General features: G+C 35.7%; 1 protein-coding gene and 1 pseudogene across 1 annotated transcript; both read right to left on the bottom strand.

Annotated features, from left to right (window-relative positions):
- Window positions 1-1,402: 1,402 nt before the first annotated feature.
- LOC125468212 (disease resistance protein RPV1-like) lies at window positions 1,403-8,125 on the bottom strand. Its single transcript, XM_048588332.1, has 6 exons — window positions 6,770-8,125; window positions 4,214-5,312; window positions 3,831-4,130; window positions 2,527-3,651; window positions 1,828-2,434; window positions 1,403-1,711 (listed from the first exon to the last, which is right to left on the bottom strand). Exons 1-6 carry the CDS (start codon window positions 7,279-7,281, stop codon window positions 1,524-1,526), a joined length of 3,831 nt encoding a protein of 1,276 aa, XP_048444289.1. The 5' UTR covers window positions 7,282-8,125; the 3' UTR covers window positions 1,403-1,523.
- A 2,745-nt stretch (window positions 8,126-10,870) lies between these two features.
- LOC125479228 lies at window positions 10,871-14,313 on the bottom strand (annotated as a pseudogene).
- Window positions 14,314-18,458: the final 4,145 nt, after the last annotated feature.

Raw genomic sequence — 18,458 nt, forward strand, 5'->3', positions numbered from 1 at the left:
GTAGAATAGCCACTTTCAGAAACAAATCGATAGACAAATGGCAGAGGAAGATGAAGGTAACCACATGTGCTGCTGCTATTAAAAGCAAACTGCATGATTTTAATCAGGGACTAGGATTCTCTTCCCTCTTCTTTCCATCCCCTTTCATCTCCTCCTTTCATATTCTTTATGTTGTCTTTCTCTTTCAATAAAAAATTAATATAAGATGTTGATGTAGTTTAACCGTGACTGTTCAAATAGGAGGAGAGAGAAAAGAAGGTAAAAAAAGAGGGGAGAGAATCATACGACTTTAATCAGGTTTGGCTCTATAATTGAACTTGTAACCATGCCTTTCCTTATGACGGACTTGTGCCATGCTTTGCCAGATATTCACCAAGAATTCATTTTTCTTTTTCCAATTGCAGAATATCAGTGAACAAGTTGCTTCTTATGTGAGAGATCCAAGCAAAATGGTTAGGCAAGTCAGATGAGGAAATCAGCAGTTGTGTATTTGGCACTGTAAGATTTTAACTCTTACATCCAAATTGAAAAGAATGAAAATTTCACAGTTCCCAAGGTCTCACGTGCATGCTCAGATACGAGGAATTTTTCAGTATGATCGGTACACGGGATGGTACATCACATGTTACTATACAAATGGTTGGATATGTGTGCTAAAAAGTTAATAACTTAAAAAATAAAATTTCTGACCACTTCTATTAAAATATGTAGTGTACCACTTGTGTTCGCGTCACAATTAAAAATTTCCCCTTAGATACAATTCATATTTTTAACATCAAGATGAGTTTTTCTTAAGTTTTGTACGTTTAGTAATTTAAACATGACTAAACATGATTTATGGATGTGCAGGTTCCTGAGGGGGACAACACTACACAGGGAGAGGTACTGATTGCATATAATTGTGGTTAACTATAATCCCATACTAATCTTAGGACCCATCAGTAAATTCGTTGGATTAAATGTCCCATGAAATTTTCATTTTTCCCATATTCATTGTTTGGGATGGATGCAGTTTAGAATTAGTTTGATACTAGGTTTGAACATATTTTGGGTTGTTTGTGGTGTTTGCTTTAATTTTTTTTAGATGGCTCAAATGTGACTTGATGAATTTGTTCCTTTTATTGTTATAAGAAAAGACCATGTAGCCAGCGTTCGAGGGCTATAAGTGTTTCAATACTCTTCATTCGTCATTAGCTTTATTTAAAATTTTGTTTGCCACTTGGATGTGCAGCCTGTGAGGTCTGCTTTTGTTTTCCCAAAAAAATAAAAAATAAAAAACCGCTACCATGTGTAGAAGCATTTTTTTGTTTTACTTATTTACTGATACTCTGCTAGTATCGCTAATGCTGGATGTATTTTATGCTACATTTGATGGCGTTGAACACATTTAAACTTCGGTATCTAGTTGGAAGGGGCTTTTAGAGGTTAAGAGTGATTAGCTTTGAACTTGAAGTTTTGAAGGTAGAAAACATCTTGAGAGCAAGGAATGCAAAGATACATCTATACCAAGTCAAATTACAAACTCATGGTGGGCTTGTGGACGAGTGTCGCTTCTTTTTTTGGGAGATGGAGGACCAACCTACTAGAGCAAGCGCGAAAAAGAAGCCAACAGCTGTGAGGCGCACCTTCCAGCCTCTCAGGCTGCAGTTATTGCTAGCAACCCTCGTCTTTGGAATTGTGTCATCAGGTTCATTCTCTTGCCATTCTTTGTCTGAAAAACATACAAATAACATAAAATTTATTGGAAATGTTTTTGAAATGAATACGGACACACCTGGAAGTGTTTGGATGGAGTATAATTCAATGCAATACAACAACACAACATACTTGTGTCTTCTTCATCAGATTCCATGATGAGGATATCAATGTCGTCAATATCTTTTGTTCTATAACTGCCCAGGAAGTATATTCCCGGTCTGCACTTCCACGTCCGCAAATCTCCACCGATAACAAATGGATAATTAGGATATGATTTGGAGTTGTGTTGGGTACTCATCTTGTCTTGGTGCTCCTGCACAAGCTCGACACCAAACTCCTTTACCCAAAACACGTCACGTTGTCCGGTTATTACCGAAACCACCACTTCATCTCCACATTGTAATATTGTTTTATTCTCCATCTTCCAATGGCTCAACCATATCATATCTTCTCCGTCATCTGGAATTCCATAGAACCCTGGGGCAAGGATCCACTTCAGGCCCTTACTCTTGTTTCTCACTTTGATCATTATTGGAGCAATTCTAGGTCGAGTAAAATCATTATTTGAATTTTCCTTTGCATAGGTAGCAAAGATGTTCAAGCCTCGAATTCTGTGACTAGCAAGTAGTAAAGGGACAATAAAAGATATCGAGGACTTGGTACTTTTATAGCTGAACTGGCCTGGAACCTCATTCCCAACAAAGAACGTGCTGAATATACCATATTGATACAGTCCCTATGTATTTGCCACAATCATCACAACATTACTCAGTCATTTGTTTCCCATTATATATTTAAGACTTATGAGAGAGAGAAAGAGAGGCGCACCTGGACGGGGACCTCTTTGGGGTCTCTGAATGTCGATGGATTATACATTCGAACAGCTGGCATGGACTCCAAGTTGCACAAGCCCAAAAGTTTGATCATTTCCACATCAACTCTATCAATAGGCTCTAACTTGTAAAAGCCCACCCACTCAATAAGATTCCAGTTGTCAGCCAGTTGTAATGAACACGGTTGCCTAAGGGGATGAAAAGATAATTTTATTAATGATGTGCATCCGGCTATACTTAACGTTTGTTGTACGTCCGGCAACCCCATAAGCGATCCGAGCCTATCACAACCCTTGAAAGAGAGTTCATTGATCCTCCTTAAACCTTTGATGAAAACTGGCAGATTGCAAATTGGATTCTTATCTAAACGTAGTATTCGCAAGTGGGATAGATTACTTAAATCCGTAGGAAGGACATCATCAGAAAGATTGCACCCCTTCAGACTTAACTCTACCAAAGAGGATGGAAAAGAACTCAAGATAGTTGAACTTCTTTCTGGCCACAATTCGCTTATTGGAATTCCATCTGTCTCAAGAACTTTTAGAGACTCCATCTTCTTCACCATCTCCACTGGAAACTCATCAAGATTTGAGCAACCAGATAAAATAAGTGTTTCAAGTGATTTAAGCATGCACATGTTCTTCGGAAGCTTCCTAAGATTCTTGCAATCCTTCATATTCAAGTACATGAGTCTCTCCAGGTTTCCAATGGATTCATGAACATTCTTCAAGCTTGTGCAATTTACAAGAATCAGTTCCTCTAGATTGGGGAAAAGTGAGAAGTCAATGGTTTCACTAAGGCCATGACAATGGCTCACGTCAAGGATCTTCAACGATGGAAGAAATTGTGGAAACTCATCAAGATTTGAGCAACCAGATAAAATGAGTGTTTCAAGTGATTTAAAAATGCACAGGTTCTTCGGAAGCATCCTAAGATTCTTGCAATCCTTCATATTCAAGTACATGAGTCTCTCCAGGTTTCCAATGGATTCATGAACATTCTTCAGGCTTGTGCAATCTACAAGAATCAGTTCCTCTAGATTGGGGGAAAGTGAGAAGTCAATGGTTTCACTAAGGCCATGAGAATGACTGATGTCAAGGATCTTTAAAGATGGAAGAACCTGTGGAAACAGAGGAAAAAAAAGAAAAAAAAAAAGAACAATGAAATAAGTATCTAAGATAAGAAATTAGTCATCGAATTAAAGAAAACATAGTAGTTCATTTTAACACATGGAGTTAGTCAACAAATAAAAAACTAACAAAATAAGGAAAATGAATTGAAATGCATAGAGTAACATACTTTTGTTCCTTTGCATACTTGTCTTAAGCTACTGTATTGCATTTCAAGAACAATTACGTTCTCCAAAGGAAAATCAATTGGTATAGAATCCAAAGGAAATTCAGGCCAACACAACCATCTTAATCCTGTAGGGAAATCTGCATAACATCCATCCAATCGTACATGACTAAGATGGAGTAGATGTAAATTGCGCATCCTTGCAAATGCATTGGTTTCCAAGACTATCTCATTTGTGTTTATTGGACTGTTTGCAGGATGGTTACGCATATCCAGGACAAGACCTTGGATTTTTTTTGTACCCTAAAGGAAAAAAAAGAGACATTAATATGCATAATTTTACCCAGAAGAAATACATATATAGACATAAAAGGCATGTTTCTCACATTCTTTTTCCTCAATACTTGGAAAGAATCCTTATGGTGCCATAATCTACTACGTTTCTCAGGCTCTTCTGATTCTTGGCGAACAATTTCTCTTCCCATAGCACAAATCATGTCATGCATTTTTACCTTGCCGTGTTCATCAAGTGTCACCAAGCATCTATCAATGAGATTTTGAATGCCAATGGTTGTATAGAAATCACATCCATCCAATATTCTAACAATGTAACTTTTCTTCCTTCCTATTAGGAAACAAGCAATGTGGAGGAATAATTTCCGGTCATGGTCATCTTTTAAACTTTCATAGCTTATTCTTAGTTTATTTATGATTTCACCATCAGGAATAACTTTTAGCTTATCCAATGCACTTTCCCATACACCTATATTTTCCCCTGATAAAGAAGAACCCAAAACTTTTAGAGCTAATGGAAGTCCGTCGCTATGTTGCACTAGCTGTTTTGAGTGCCCCATGTATTCTTCTATGGGATGGTCCTGGCCAAAAGCATGCCAACTGAAAAGCTTTAATGATTGATTGTAATCCAAAGTTTGAATTATGTGCACCTCTGTAACTTGATATGCCTTTAGCAACCGTTCACGCCTAGTTGTTATCAGTATCTTACTTCCCGGATAAAACTGATCTTTCATCCTTAGGATTGCATCTAATTGGTCCATTTGGTCAACATCATCAAGAACAAGTAGAACTCTTCTAGATCTTATGGCCCTTTCAATCTTAATAATTCCCTCACTAACACTGTGTATTTTCACTTCCCTATCGTTCAAAATATCACAAAGAAGTTGCATTTGTATTTGAACTAAACCATTTGGTCGATCTGCTGTTTCTTTGATATTTTCAATGAAACTACTTCCTTGAAAGCTTGTAAAATTTGAATTGTAAACATGTTTTGCGATGGTTGTCTTCCCTATTCCAGACATGCCATACACAACAAATATACCAACATCACTTGATCCATCTTGTAACCACAAATTGATGCGTTCCGCTTGAGATTGAATTCCAATCAATTTTGGTTCAACACTCAACGGCGTGCTACTTAACTTGTCTCCTATCACTTTAACAATGTTTTTGATAAACTTTGACTCGTACCTAAGAATTTGCAAACAAAATGAAAAATGAATTGGGGAAATTAGATAATTAGAACATACGTTGATTGCCTTTGTTTAAATAAGAAGAAAAAAAAAGGACTGCTGACAAAATTAAATTGGAAAAAAAGAAGAAGAAAGGAATACAGCACATAATTTATACGAACTATAAACAAATACATCACAAATCACATCCTAACTTTTTTCCACACCAGCTTTCAAAAAAATTTAAGCAACTGGAAACCAGTAGCTTGATTTTGCAAACAAAATGAAAAAGGAATTGGGGAAATTAGATAATTAAAACATATGTTGATTGCCTTTGTTTAAATAAGAAAAAAAAAAAAAAAAAAAAAAGAGGACTGCTGACAAAATTAAATTGAAAAAAGAAAAGAAAAAAGAAACTTTAACAAGAAGCTCTCAGTACTGTTCACTTTAACGAAAAACCATATTTTTATACTAAAAAGTCAATTCTGATACTATTCACTTTACCCTTTATTTTGTCCTTATCGTTAAAACTCAAACCTTTTTCATTAGTTTCCTAAAAAAGAGGAATACATCGCATAATTTATACGAACTATAGACAAATACAATACAGATCACATCCTAACTTTTTTGCACACCAGCTTTCAAAAATATTTAAGTAAAAAGAGGACTGCTGACAAAATTAAATTGAAAAAAAAAAATAGAAATTTTAACAAAAAGCTCCCGATACTGTTCATTTTAACGAAAAACCACATTTTTACACTAAAAAATCAATTCTGATACTATTCATTTTAGCTTTTATTTTGTTCTTATCGTTAAAACTCAAACATTTTTCATTAGTTTTCCTACGTCCTTATCGTTAAAACTCAAACATTTTTCATTAGTTTTCTAAAAAAAGAAATACATCGCATAATTTATACAAACTATAGACAAATACATTACAGATCACATCCTAACTATTTTGCACACCAGCTTTCAAAAATATTTAAGCAAAAAGAGGACTGCTGACAAAATTAAATTGAATAAAAAAAAAATACTTTAACAAAAAACTCCGGTACTGTTCATTTTAACGAAAAATCATATTTTTTACACTAAAAAATCAATCCTGATACTATTTATTTTACTCTTTATTTTACTCTTATCGTTAAAACTCAAATATTTTTTTATTAGTTTTCCTAAAAAAAATAAAATACATCGCATAATTTATACGAACTATAGACAAATACATTACAGATCACATCCTAACTATTTGCCACACCAGCTTTCAAAAATATTTAAGCAACTAGAAACCAGTAGATTAACATGGAAAATGACTAATCCTTGAGTTGAGTTGAGTGTGATTTCTTTAAGTTGACCTAAATTGAGATTATTATTCACTACTGAGATTGAATTAATAAATATATAAAAATCTAGGTCACTACGGATCATACATCAAATTGACCCAAGAAAGAGAAGAGAAATGGAGATAATGAAAGTTACCCATCAGCTTGATTTTGTAAGACCATGCCTGCTAGATCTGCAATCTCTGCAAGTGCCTTCCTCCATCCCTCCACCTTTTCCGGTGATTGATTTTTCTGGCTTCTAGTAAATGCTTTTCTAACACTTCCTGTCTGCTTCCTCACGTGGGACGGATCGACATCGTAGAAGACTGGTAAAACTACATGGTCCGAGGTGGTCCGCTTGCGTTCAAGGATCAGCACAAGCTCATCAAGACACCAACTGGATGACGCGTAATCTTTCGAAAACACGACAACAGAAGTTCGTGACTGCTGGATCGCTTTCCGCAATCCTGGCTTTATATCTTCTCCTCTCTCAAGTTCATCATCGTCTCGGAACGTAAGAAATCCTGCGTTGTTCAAGGCTGTGTAGAGGTGGTCGGTAAAAGTCTTGCGAGTTTCTTCGCCTCTGAAGCTCAAGAACACGTCGTAGCGATAACCCCGATAAGTGTTGGAATCAGAGGAGGTTCCTGGAGATGTTCTCACAAGAGCCATTGATGTGGATCGATGTTTAAACAAAAAAACTGGTGTTTGCTAGGTTCAATGCAAATGTCTGTGAGCAGGGGAAATATCTAATTGGATCATTTCCATCTACTTCCAGAAAAATTACAAACAACAAACAATATTATAAAATGGGTCGTTCCCATCCATTGACCCAAAAAGCATTTCTTTAAGTCATGGTCGGCCGCTAGTGGCGGGCATGAAAAGAAAAAGTAAAGATTACTTCTTATTTTATGTGTGATTTTATAAATAACAATTATATTGATCGTTGCTCATCTTTTTGTGATAAAATGCATTTCAAATTGCACAAACATCTTTTGTGATAAACTAAAACACATTTTGATTGTTGCTCAATGCTTATTTGTCGTTCTTGAATTGTTGAAACCATTTCTACTGATCAACCCACCAACTAGTGTTTCCAATATCACCATATCGAAGGTTTATATATTCAACTGCAAGATTGATTGTCCTAAAGATGATGTGGTTATGAGACAAAAATTAAAACTTGATAGAACCACATAATAATGTGGCACTTGTAATGTGCAGTTAGTTTTGTACGGAAAGTTCGGAAAAACTTGAATCTTTGTACATGTATGGTTGAACTTAAGGTGATTGATTGAATTGTTGTGCAGTTATAGACTTATTGTATAGTAACGAGATTCAGAAAGTTGTGTCTATATCCTCGGCGTAGGAATATTGGTTTCTCATTATACGAAATATAATTTACAACGTAAGAAACAAGGGAAGTTGGGAGCATTTTGCTCCCTTCCGTTAGTAGACATAATGATTTTTCATTTTTTATTTTTATGCATTTCCCTCTTTTCCTCTACCCTCCTAAGCTTCCTTCACATTTTCCCTTCTTTTCCGCTTTTCTTCTTTTCCCTACTCCTTTTCTCTATTCTCCGAAATTTCCTCTCATTTTCCTCTCATTTTCCTCCTTCCCTTTCTACTTTTCCCTTCTCCTTTTCTCCTTTTCCTTCCCTCTACCCTTCAGAGTTTCCTTCCCATTTTCCCCTCATTTCCTCTCATTTTCCTCCTTCCCTTTCTACTTTTCCCTTCTCCTTTTCTCCTTTCTCCTTTTCCTTCCCTCTACCCTCCAGAGTTTCCTTCTCATTTTCCCCACTCTTTTGACATCATTATATTTTGGTCAAGCAATTGGAAATATCTCTTTTGCTCAGGGAAGTGATGGCCACTAGTGGTAAGTGATGAGAGGGGGACCCCATGCAATGTTTTTCTAGATTATTCATTATTTAAAAGCAGATGAATAATGTTACGATCTAATGATATTTCTCTTCACTTGTAAGTGAGAAATTTAGGTTTGATTCTCGCCAAATGCAAATTTGAACCATGTTATTGCTAGCCCATTGTGATGCTTAGTCAACTCCCTCTTCTTAGTGTAGACAATATCGTTTATTCAAAAAAAAAAAAAAAAAAGTGGATGAATAATATCAACTTGATCTCCTTTCATATTTCATTTCAACGCTGAAAAAGGTCCAACTTGGTGTACTGGTACTTTTGTTGATTATTCATTACTTTATTGGGAATTTTAACGAAAAGTTCACAGGACTGTTTACTTTAATTAAAAACCACATTTTTACATTAAAAAGTCAAACTTAGTACTATTCATTTTACCCTTTATTTTGTCCTTATCGTTAAAACTCAAAATTTTCAAGCTCTTTTCATTAATTTTTCTTACTTTATTTTATGAAAGATTCTTTCAAATAACTAAATTTTATTTTTAGAGGCGTCATTACTCATTCAATATTTGCCACGATTTTCAAAACGTACGTTACCTTTCTAATGGACGATTGCCACATTATGGGTTTGCGAGATAAAGACAATCTCTCCCTATCCGGTTGATAAGAATGGTGGAAATAAAGGATATGGCCATACATGATTTATATATTCAACTGCAAGATTGATTGTCCTACTAGTGTTTCCAATATCACCATATCGAAGGTTTATATATTCAACTGCAAGATTGATTGTCCTAAAGATGATGTGGTTATAAGACAAAATTTAAAATTTGATATAACCACATAATAATGTGGCAATTGTAATGTTCAGTTAGTTTCATAACGAAAGTTTGGAAAAACTTGAATCTTGGTACATGTATGGTTGAACTTAAGGTGATTGATCGAATTGTTGTGTAGTTATAGGTTTGTTGTATATTAATGAGATTCGGCAAGTTGTGTCTATATCCTCAGGGTAGGAATATTGGCTTCTCATTATATGAAATATAATTTACAACGTAAGAAACAAGGGAAGTTGGGAGCATTTTGCTCCCTTCTGTTAGTAGACATAATGATTTTTTATTTTTTATTTTTATGCATTTCCCTCTTTTCCTCTACCCTCCTAAGCTTCCTTCACATTTTCCCTTCTTTTCCGCTTTTCTTCTTTTCCCTACTCCTTCTCTCTGTTCTCCGAAATTTCCTCTCATTTTCCTCCTTCCCTTTCTACTTTTCCCTTCTCCTTTTCTCCTTTTCCTTCCCTCTACCCTTCATAGTTTCCTTCCCATTTTCCCCTCATTTCCTCTCATTTTCCTCCTTCCCTTTCTACTTTTCCATTCTCCTTTTCTCCTTTCTCCTTTTCCTTCCCTCTACCCTCCAGAGTTTCCTTCTCATTTTCCCCGCTCTTTTGACATCATTATATTTTGGTCAAGCAATTGGAAGTATCTCTTTTGCTCAGGGAAGTGATGCCCACTAGTGGTAAGTGACGTGGGGACCCCATGCAATATTTTTCTCGATTATTCATTATTTAAAAGCAGATGAATAATGTTACGGTCTAAGAGTATTTCTCTTTACTTGTAAGTGAGAAGTTTTAGGTTTGATTCTCGTCAAATGCAAATTTGAACCATGTTATTGCTAGCTCATTGTGAGGCTTAGCCAACTTCCTCTTCTTAATATAGACAATATCGTTTATTCAAAAAAAAAAAAAAAGTGGATGAATAATATCAACTTGATCTCCTTTCATATTTCATTTCAACGCTGAAAAATGTCCAATTTGGTGTACTGGTACTTTTGTTGATTATTTTGTTACTTTATTGGAAATTTTAACGAAAAGTCTACGATACTGTTCATTTTAACGAAAAATCACATTTTTACACTAAAAAGTCAAACTTGGTACAATTCACTTTACTTTTTATTTTGTTCTTATCGTTAAAACTCAAAGTTTTTAAGCTCTTTTCATTAATTTTTCTTATTTTATTTTATGAGAGATTCTTTCAGATAACTTAATTTTATTTTTAGAGGCGTCATTACCCATTCAATATTTGCCAAGATTTTCAAAACGTACGTTACCTTTCTAATGGACGATTGCCACATTATGGGTTTGCGAGATAAAGACAATCTCTCCCCATCCGGTTGATAAGAATGGTGGAAATAAAGGATATGGCCATACATGACATCCAAACTGTTGAAAGACACCTCCATTTTTTTAATGTCTTGAACATATTATATTTTATAATTAGGATAAATGAGCGCTTTACAAATTAATCAATGCACTGAATAATATAGTAGCAAAGTCCTATGTCATAAACTCTATATGTTGATGAATGTCTAAGATAGAATTCACTGCAAGAAAATAAGTGAAATATTATCCTACACATTTGTAATTAAAAAGACAAATAACATGTGTACACATGATGTAGGATTTAACAAGATAAAACTCACCACTGAGAAAATTCTCAGACTCTTAAATCAGGACAAACAATAAGAAAAATGAGTACAGAAAGACTTACAAAACTCATCAACTAGACCCACATACTAGTAGGCAATTTTTTCACTGCGCTTTGCTACTCAATCTCTCTTCAGCCTTCAAGTGGAAGTGGCAGGACACTAACGTAGCCGTCAATCACTATCTCCCCAAACTTTGCAAGATATTAACGTGATCATGCAGAATGTATGAAATGTAATGATTTTTTGAAATCAACCAATTACAAAAATCACAAGGCACATTCATAATTGATTTCTAATTGAAGCACAATGAAAAATCAGTGATTAAAAACTAAAATATTTTCTTTGAAAACACATGGACACAAAACTGATTTTTCTCAAATAAAGACTCTTATGCCGACTCACTTTAAAAGCCAGAACATGCAACATATAAGTTTTGAATAAACAGTCAAGAAAATATAACTTTCTCTTTCTAAATGCCGACTACATGTGCCGTACATGAAAGCTGCTGTATGAATTCTGCTCACAATATAACTCTCAGCAACTACAGAAAACCACTCATGCTCTCAGCGGCAGCAAAAACCAAAACCACACAAACTACTTTAATGCATGCAGCACCCAAAACTGAAATCCATATTCTAATGCACTCGGTGGAGTGCTAATGCATATGCATTGACGAACATACCTGAGTGGACGTCTCTGAACATGAAAATTTAACCTCGATACGAAAGAAATAAATCCGAACATGAATATAAGATGAAAGCATGCAAGCAGGAAAGACGACAGAACCTTCCGGCCGACAACGTAATCCCCGAATGACAAACTTAACTCCACATCAGTTACAGCGTGGAAGGTGTACATAACCTGCGGTAGGCGAAAAGAAACAGTAACTAGAAACTAAGAAGTCGAACAGACTAAAACTTGGATACAACAACATTAGCATAAAGATACCTCTCCTAAGAAATAGTCCCTCAACCCTGTCAATTCATCATAGGTTTCAGAAGCAAAGCTACGGCTGACATCCTCATACGATGGTGGTGGAGGCATAGTGTCCTCTGTAGGCGGACTATGCGATGCTTCAATTTGCTGCTTTTCTGACAAAATCTGTCCCAACAAATAGTGTCAATGATCTCTGCTTTTAGTAGCAAGACACTAGAATAATATACAGCCAAATGAATTGGGAAAAGAAATTTTCATGCTGAAAGGAAGACTTTAGGATATTTCATACCTCGCCTTCAAGCTGATCAAGTATCTGAAGAACGTTCTGGATGATAGTTGCGCTCTGCTTCAACCTTGAATTGGGACGAAAAATGACAAGTTTACAAAATTAATTTCCTTTTCAGTCTTGTCACTAGAACAGGCCAAGGTCTTAATACTTAAATAAAAAAGGGAAGGCAATCCCTTACCATTGCAAGAAGCCGCTGAAGAGTCAATCTTTGTTGTTGACCTTCAACAGCAGCCATAGCTGCACCAGCTTCTTTTCCCAATATTGCAACGCTAGACTGCAGCTCCTGAAGCTTGGCTTCAGCAGCTTCTAGTTTCATGATAATATCAGCATTACCTGCAGAATCCCGTGCTTTGGTCTGGCATCTGGAAACATCTATAGCCTATCCCGGTGGAAGTTAGTATATATAGACAAATCTGAAGGAGTAATAAAAAAACCAACAACCAAATTACAACAAAGCTTCAAGTAATGAAGCAATCTCAACAAGTTTACATTAAACATCTTAAGATTTTGCGTTCTCTATGAATACCAACGCATGATTGTCTCAAAATGAACAAACGCTTTTAAAAGAAAACAAAAAAAGTTAACCGAGAAAATGTACGATAACCATGTAACATATAAAATCACTGTAGTATAAAATTGGTAGGAAACAGAAGAAACTGCATATACCTGAGCTTCAGCTTCTTGCCGCATTGTAACATATTGTTTAGCTAGATGTCGAGCATCCTCCAAGGGCGCTCCCACTATCATTGCTCTTAAAGGCTGTGCAACCTACACAGGCAAATTGATAAGCACAGAAAGAGTTATTATGCAAACCTATAGAAAGAAACGGTGAACCAGTTTGTCATATGATGCATAATAACACAAAAAGTAGTCCAGTTCTTGAACCCCACGTGAAAATGGAAACAATTTTTACTGTAAATTTCTTTCGTAATAATCAAATGCACATGAAAATTAGTCTTTTCAGAACCATATTTCCTGCTATCTTCTGATAGCTTGGTACCTGTTGAAAAAGTATTATGTATACCAACTGATAAAGCCAACATGAATTCACATCCAAACTCCCAAGAAAAGACAACGCATTTCAAGCAACATACCTATTTCAACGTGCTTTGAACCGGCCACAATGTAACCTTCCACTCCGCGGACAGTTTCCTTTTGGTAATGCTGTTAAAGAAGAAGCAAAAAACGATAGGTAACACAACTAACGTGATGCTCGTTTAAAGCACAGACAAAAATAAGCGTAGCAACCTTGGCAGCACGAGTTGATATGTACAGCTTCTCGAGTTTCTGATGCTGTTGAAATTCATTTTCATCCGAGGCAACATTATCTGATTCCCCATATATGCCACCAGAAAATTGTTTGAACACAGCCTGACGGTGCTCACAAAATAATCAAAAGCAAACTCGATAAAGCTTCGACTAACTCTTATCCATTAATGAAGCAGAGAACGTTGAATCATATGCCATTTTCCCTTGAAGTTTTCCGAAAATGTAAAAATTAAGCATCCAATTAAATTCGAAAATCGATAAGTAATTAGCAACGCCTAGCTCAAAATTTCAGAAATTCAGCAACATTACACTCCAACACATCCCCAAACAGCTCAGAAATAGTGAAAAATCTATTCGAATTCGAATCGATCCAATTCAACTCGAACAATTATATAAATATTATTTCATTAAGCAATCTCAGTATCTCGCAATCAACACGGATTATGTTCATATCAAAATCCATACAGAAATACAAATTCGGAATCAAACAAGAGAGAGTACCTGCTGTTGCTTGGCGACCTGATCTCTGAGCTTCTTGATTGCCTCCATCAACGGTTGGTCGGAGCTCAGCGGTAGGTAGTCTCGATTTTTCAGAGTTGTGCCCTTCAAGACTTGATCTGGAGGCTGATTTGTCTGGTATTTTCCGTTAAATGACCGTCACGTCGCCGCCGTCGTGGTGCGATTACCTTTCTTTCTTTTTTTGCTTTTGGAAACGCGATTACCTTTCTTTCTTTATCTTGAATTAAACGTTAGTCTCCCACTCCTCTTCATTTCATTTCATTCCTTTTTGTATTCAGTTTATGTGCAGCTGTTCATTGCTTTCTTTCTTTTTTCTTATAAAATAAAATAACAAGTCTATTACGATAACTTATGAATAAGGAGTTTTAGTTTTGATTTAAAAATAATAATAACAAAAGTTATTTATGCGGATCCATTAGGCCTCATAGCGTTAATAAGCCCTGCTTTGAATTTAGTAATTGAGCCCAGTCTTTTTTCAATTTTGTTGAGAGCCCAATTTGATTTCACTTTTTAATTTTTAGTCTATAGTTTGGAGTTTTCAGTTTTTTTTTTTTTTTTTTGAAAATTAAAAACTGAAAAATTCTTTTTGTAACTATTTTTAGTTTTCAGTTGTTAAAAAAAAAAAAAAATTGAAAATCAAAAGAGAAAATTCTAGGCCAAATTTTGAAATCTCCATTTAGTTTTTAAAATTTTTAAACTGAAAACGAAATGATTATCAAATGGTCTCTTAATTTAAGAAGCATAAAATTAAAACTTGTGTGTAAAGAGAAGAGCACTATGCTCTAAAGAGAAGAACACCCCCAAAACTACATGGCAAGTAGGGGTAAACATGTGAACAGAAAAATCAGTGAACATAATCACATCGAATAAGTCAATTTTGGCCTAGATTGGTTTTGTTTATTCTGTCGCAGAGATATTTTAAAGAATTTGAATCGTCACAAGGACGAAGATCTTCTTAAAAGTCAAGTAGTAGAGAACCAAAAGGTGTGTTTTTCAAAATAATGGCTCTTGTAATATCCATGAAATAGGTTTTATTTTTCAAAATAAGGGCCGTGAGTGTTTCAATACTCTTCATGCGCCATTGGCTTTATTTAAAATTTTGTTTTGTTTGCCCACTTGGATGTGCAGCCTATGAGGTACGCTTTAATTATCTCTTTGATGTGTTATAAAATTTATATTTCTATTTGCACAAATTGAGTAATTTTAGTCCTTTAGTTTGATAGGAGACACAATGTGATGCTGGTGCACAAGATTATGCTGACCTCGAACTTTTGGATAACTTTGAGTTTTGCCAACAATTGATCCAGCATCTTCTGGTAAAACAATTAGGGCATCTCATACTTCATCTACTTGAATAATTGCATTTGAATGTGATATACTATACGGTCTACCCAATCTATAAGATTTCTTGTAGTTCAAAACACATGCATTCAGATTACATTTAAAGCTTTTGAAATTGTTAATGATTGTATCCTCCCAACTTGGTATCCTAGTTAGTTTGCTGCTTTGGATGTGTAGAGTGGATGAACATGATTTTCAATAGTGGGCTTGGAACCTAATAGATCCTGAACTTCTATTGATTATTGATTATGATTTTGCACTATTTGATTATTCGTAGAGACAAGCCTTTTATTCTTTAAAAAGTTGCATGCTTAGAAGAGGAAGATTGTTGACAGAAGAGCCTCTAAGAGTTGCAAGATAAGGTATCAATAGATTCTTCGGTTCCCTATGTGAAACTGTTGTGACTTTGTTTTGGAATATCTTTGAGCATCTGTTGAGCAAACTAGGTTAGATTGTTGAATGCTTATTGCATTATGCTTTTGCAGATACAATGTTCATGAGAAGATAGTAAATTTCATAGCTCCAGAGACTATGGCCGTTCCTTCTATAATTCTTGACCTCAATAATTTGTTCAGGTTGAAGAAGCAGAAACCAGCTTCTGTAGTGTAAGAGCGATGCAAGGATGAACCAACTGTAAAGTCCTTGGATCTCATGTTAAGAAATTGCCTGTCGTTAATTTATTTGATATTTATTCTATCTAATATATGTTGTATTGATATTCATGCAATTTACACAATTTCAATGGGGAGCCGAGTTTTTAAGAATGATTTTGTTGTAAACGACAATTACGATTTGTAACTTCGTCACTTACCCCACCTCCAAAAAAAATGCCCGTTATTGCTAAAGATACCTATGTCAAAGTCTTTCCCTTACCATGTGTAGAAGCATTTTTTTGTTTTACTTATTTACTGCTACTCTGCTAGTATCACTAATGCTTGATGTATTTTATGCTATAATTGATGGTGTTGAACACATTTGAACTTCGGTATCTAGTTGCAAGGGGTTTTTATAACTCAAGCGGTTAAGAGTGCTTAGCTCTGAACCTGAAGTTTTGAAGGTAGAAAACATCTTGAGAGCAAGGAATGCAAAGATATATCTATATCAAGTCAAATTACAAACTCATGGTGAGCTTGTGGACGAGTGTCGCTGACTCGCTTCTTTTTTTGGGAGATGGAGGACCAACCTACTAGAGCAAGCGCGAAAAAGAAGCCAACAGCTGTGAGGCGCACCTTCCAGCCTCTCAGGCTACAGTTATTGCTAGCAGCCCTCGTCTTTGCAATTGTGTAATCAGGTTCATCCTTTTGCCCTTCTTTGTCTGAAAAACATACAAATAACATAAAATTTATTGGAAATGTTTTTGAAATGAATACGAACACACCTGGAAGTGTTTGGATGGAGTATAATTGAATGCAATACAACAACACAACATACTTGTGTCTTCTTCATCAGAGTCCATGGTGAGGATATCAATGTCATTAGCATCTTCTCTTGTCCAAGTGCCAAGGTAGTATATGAAGGAAGATTTGTGAAAAACAAGTTCATTTGAGCAACATCAACAACATGCAATTAACAATTAAAAGGCGGAATCATGTTTATATGCACTCAAAAACAAAACTTAACCCATGAACTTCAAAGCCTAGTAGATAGGTGAACCAAGACTCAACTCAAAACAAAGTGAGTTGAGAAATCAATACCTTTGTAGATTCCTCTTTGCATAAGCAAAGGCTAATCACCCAAAGAGAGGGCCTTCATTCCTTGCATCTTAGATCCATGGATTTGGATGGATGAAAAGGTTTCTCCAAGTTCCCAAAATTGAGAACCTCTAAGTCTCCACACCAAGGCATATTGTAGAAGAAATGAGTGACCTTGAGGAAGTAAGATTGCTAGATGTTTTCCTCAAGGGTGGTCGGCCTCTTTTAGAGTAAAGGGAGGTTTGTGTTCTCATCTTTACTCCTAAGAAAACCCTTAGGATGAAATGGCTATAAAGATGTCTTTATACCACCTCACAATGGAGTGGCAAACTTGCAATTAAGCCAAGTTCACTACCCTCCTCTAAATGGCCGGCCATATGGGATTTATTGGGCTATTTGGGCCTTTGTGAATCATTATTCATTAAGTTGTCATACAACTTAAGTCAATGGACTTGACGTTCGAAGCCCATTGGGCCTTAAGGTCCAAAACTATCCCGAGGTCTTTTAACGAACTTATTCGTTTGATTAATAATCATATTAATTAATCCTTGCCATAAACAATTAAACTATTTAATTATTCTTACTCATCTCCGTTGAATCTTCAATCTCTACCTTACACGGTGTACGATCCATTAGGTTCCTTTTAGCGAGGCAGTGGGCGATTCAAACTCTTTCAAATCGATTGTGAATTGAAACTTACTTTCAATTCTCCCGTTAGTGATAATACACTTTTAGGGCTTCCACAAACCATGGTTGACGCCTAGCAGCATGTCATGGTTACCCAAGCTAATCAGAAGAGGTGGAGAACCTATTCAGTTTTAGGATTACAAATGCAATACGGTCTTTCTCTAATACAATACTCTTGACCACATTGTTTGGTTTGATAGTTTATTCATGTCTACTATCCAATGTGAGTCTTGTGCTTATATGATTACCTTGAATGTGATTTGGAACACATTCCTAAATCTCATTCATACTTTGGCCAAAGATTCTTAATCATATCATAGAGTATTCTCCCTCAAACAGTTTGAAGGTTAGAGATCCCTTGTTGCGCATTCAATTGCCTCCATGGCTAAGTGGCTTAACCCCAACGATGCCGTGGACACCCTCCTGATGGAGTGACTTTGACATAATCAAAGATTAAGGACCTAACCACAAGACAACTGTGATGCCTCAGGTCAAAAGACTAATTTGCATTATCCCAACCATGAGTTCTCATGTGACATGAATATGAGAACTCTTCGTTGATCGTGTTCAGTGAACTCATTCTCTATTGAGCACCTACGTACTTGTCTTGATGTCACACACACCAATGACTCGAGACTAGTCACTCTCCCTGAGAGAAGACATAGCACGTACTGATCTTAACGGACTGTCAATGCCCAATTGACAATCCTATGATCAGGAACGTTTAGGATGTGTCAACGAAAGAATGGTCTCATGAATCTA

This window comes from the organism of the source record quoted next, unplaced genomic scaffold, assembly GCF_019419815.1.
Source record: "Pyrus x bretschneideri cultivar Hongxiangsu unplaced genomic scaffold, Pyrus_bretschneideri_v1 Contig28, whole genome shotgun sequence".
In the NCBI taxonomy this organism is placed as follows: domain Eukaryota; kingdom Viridiplantae; phylum Streptophyta; class Magnoliopsida; order Rosales; family Rosaceae; genus Pyrus; species Pyrus x bretschneideri.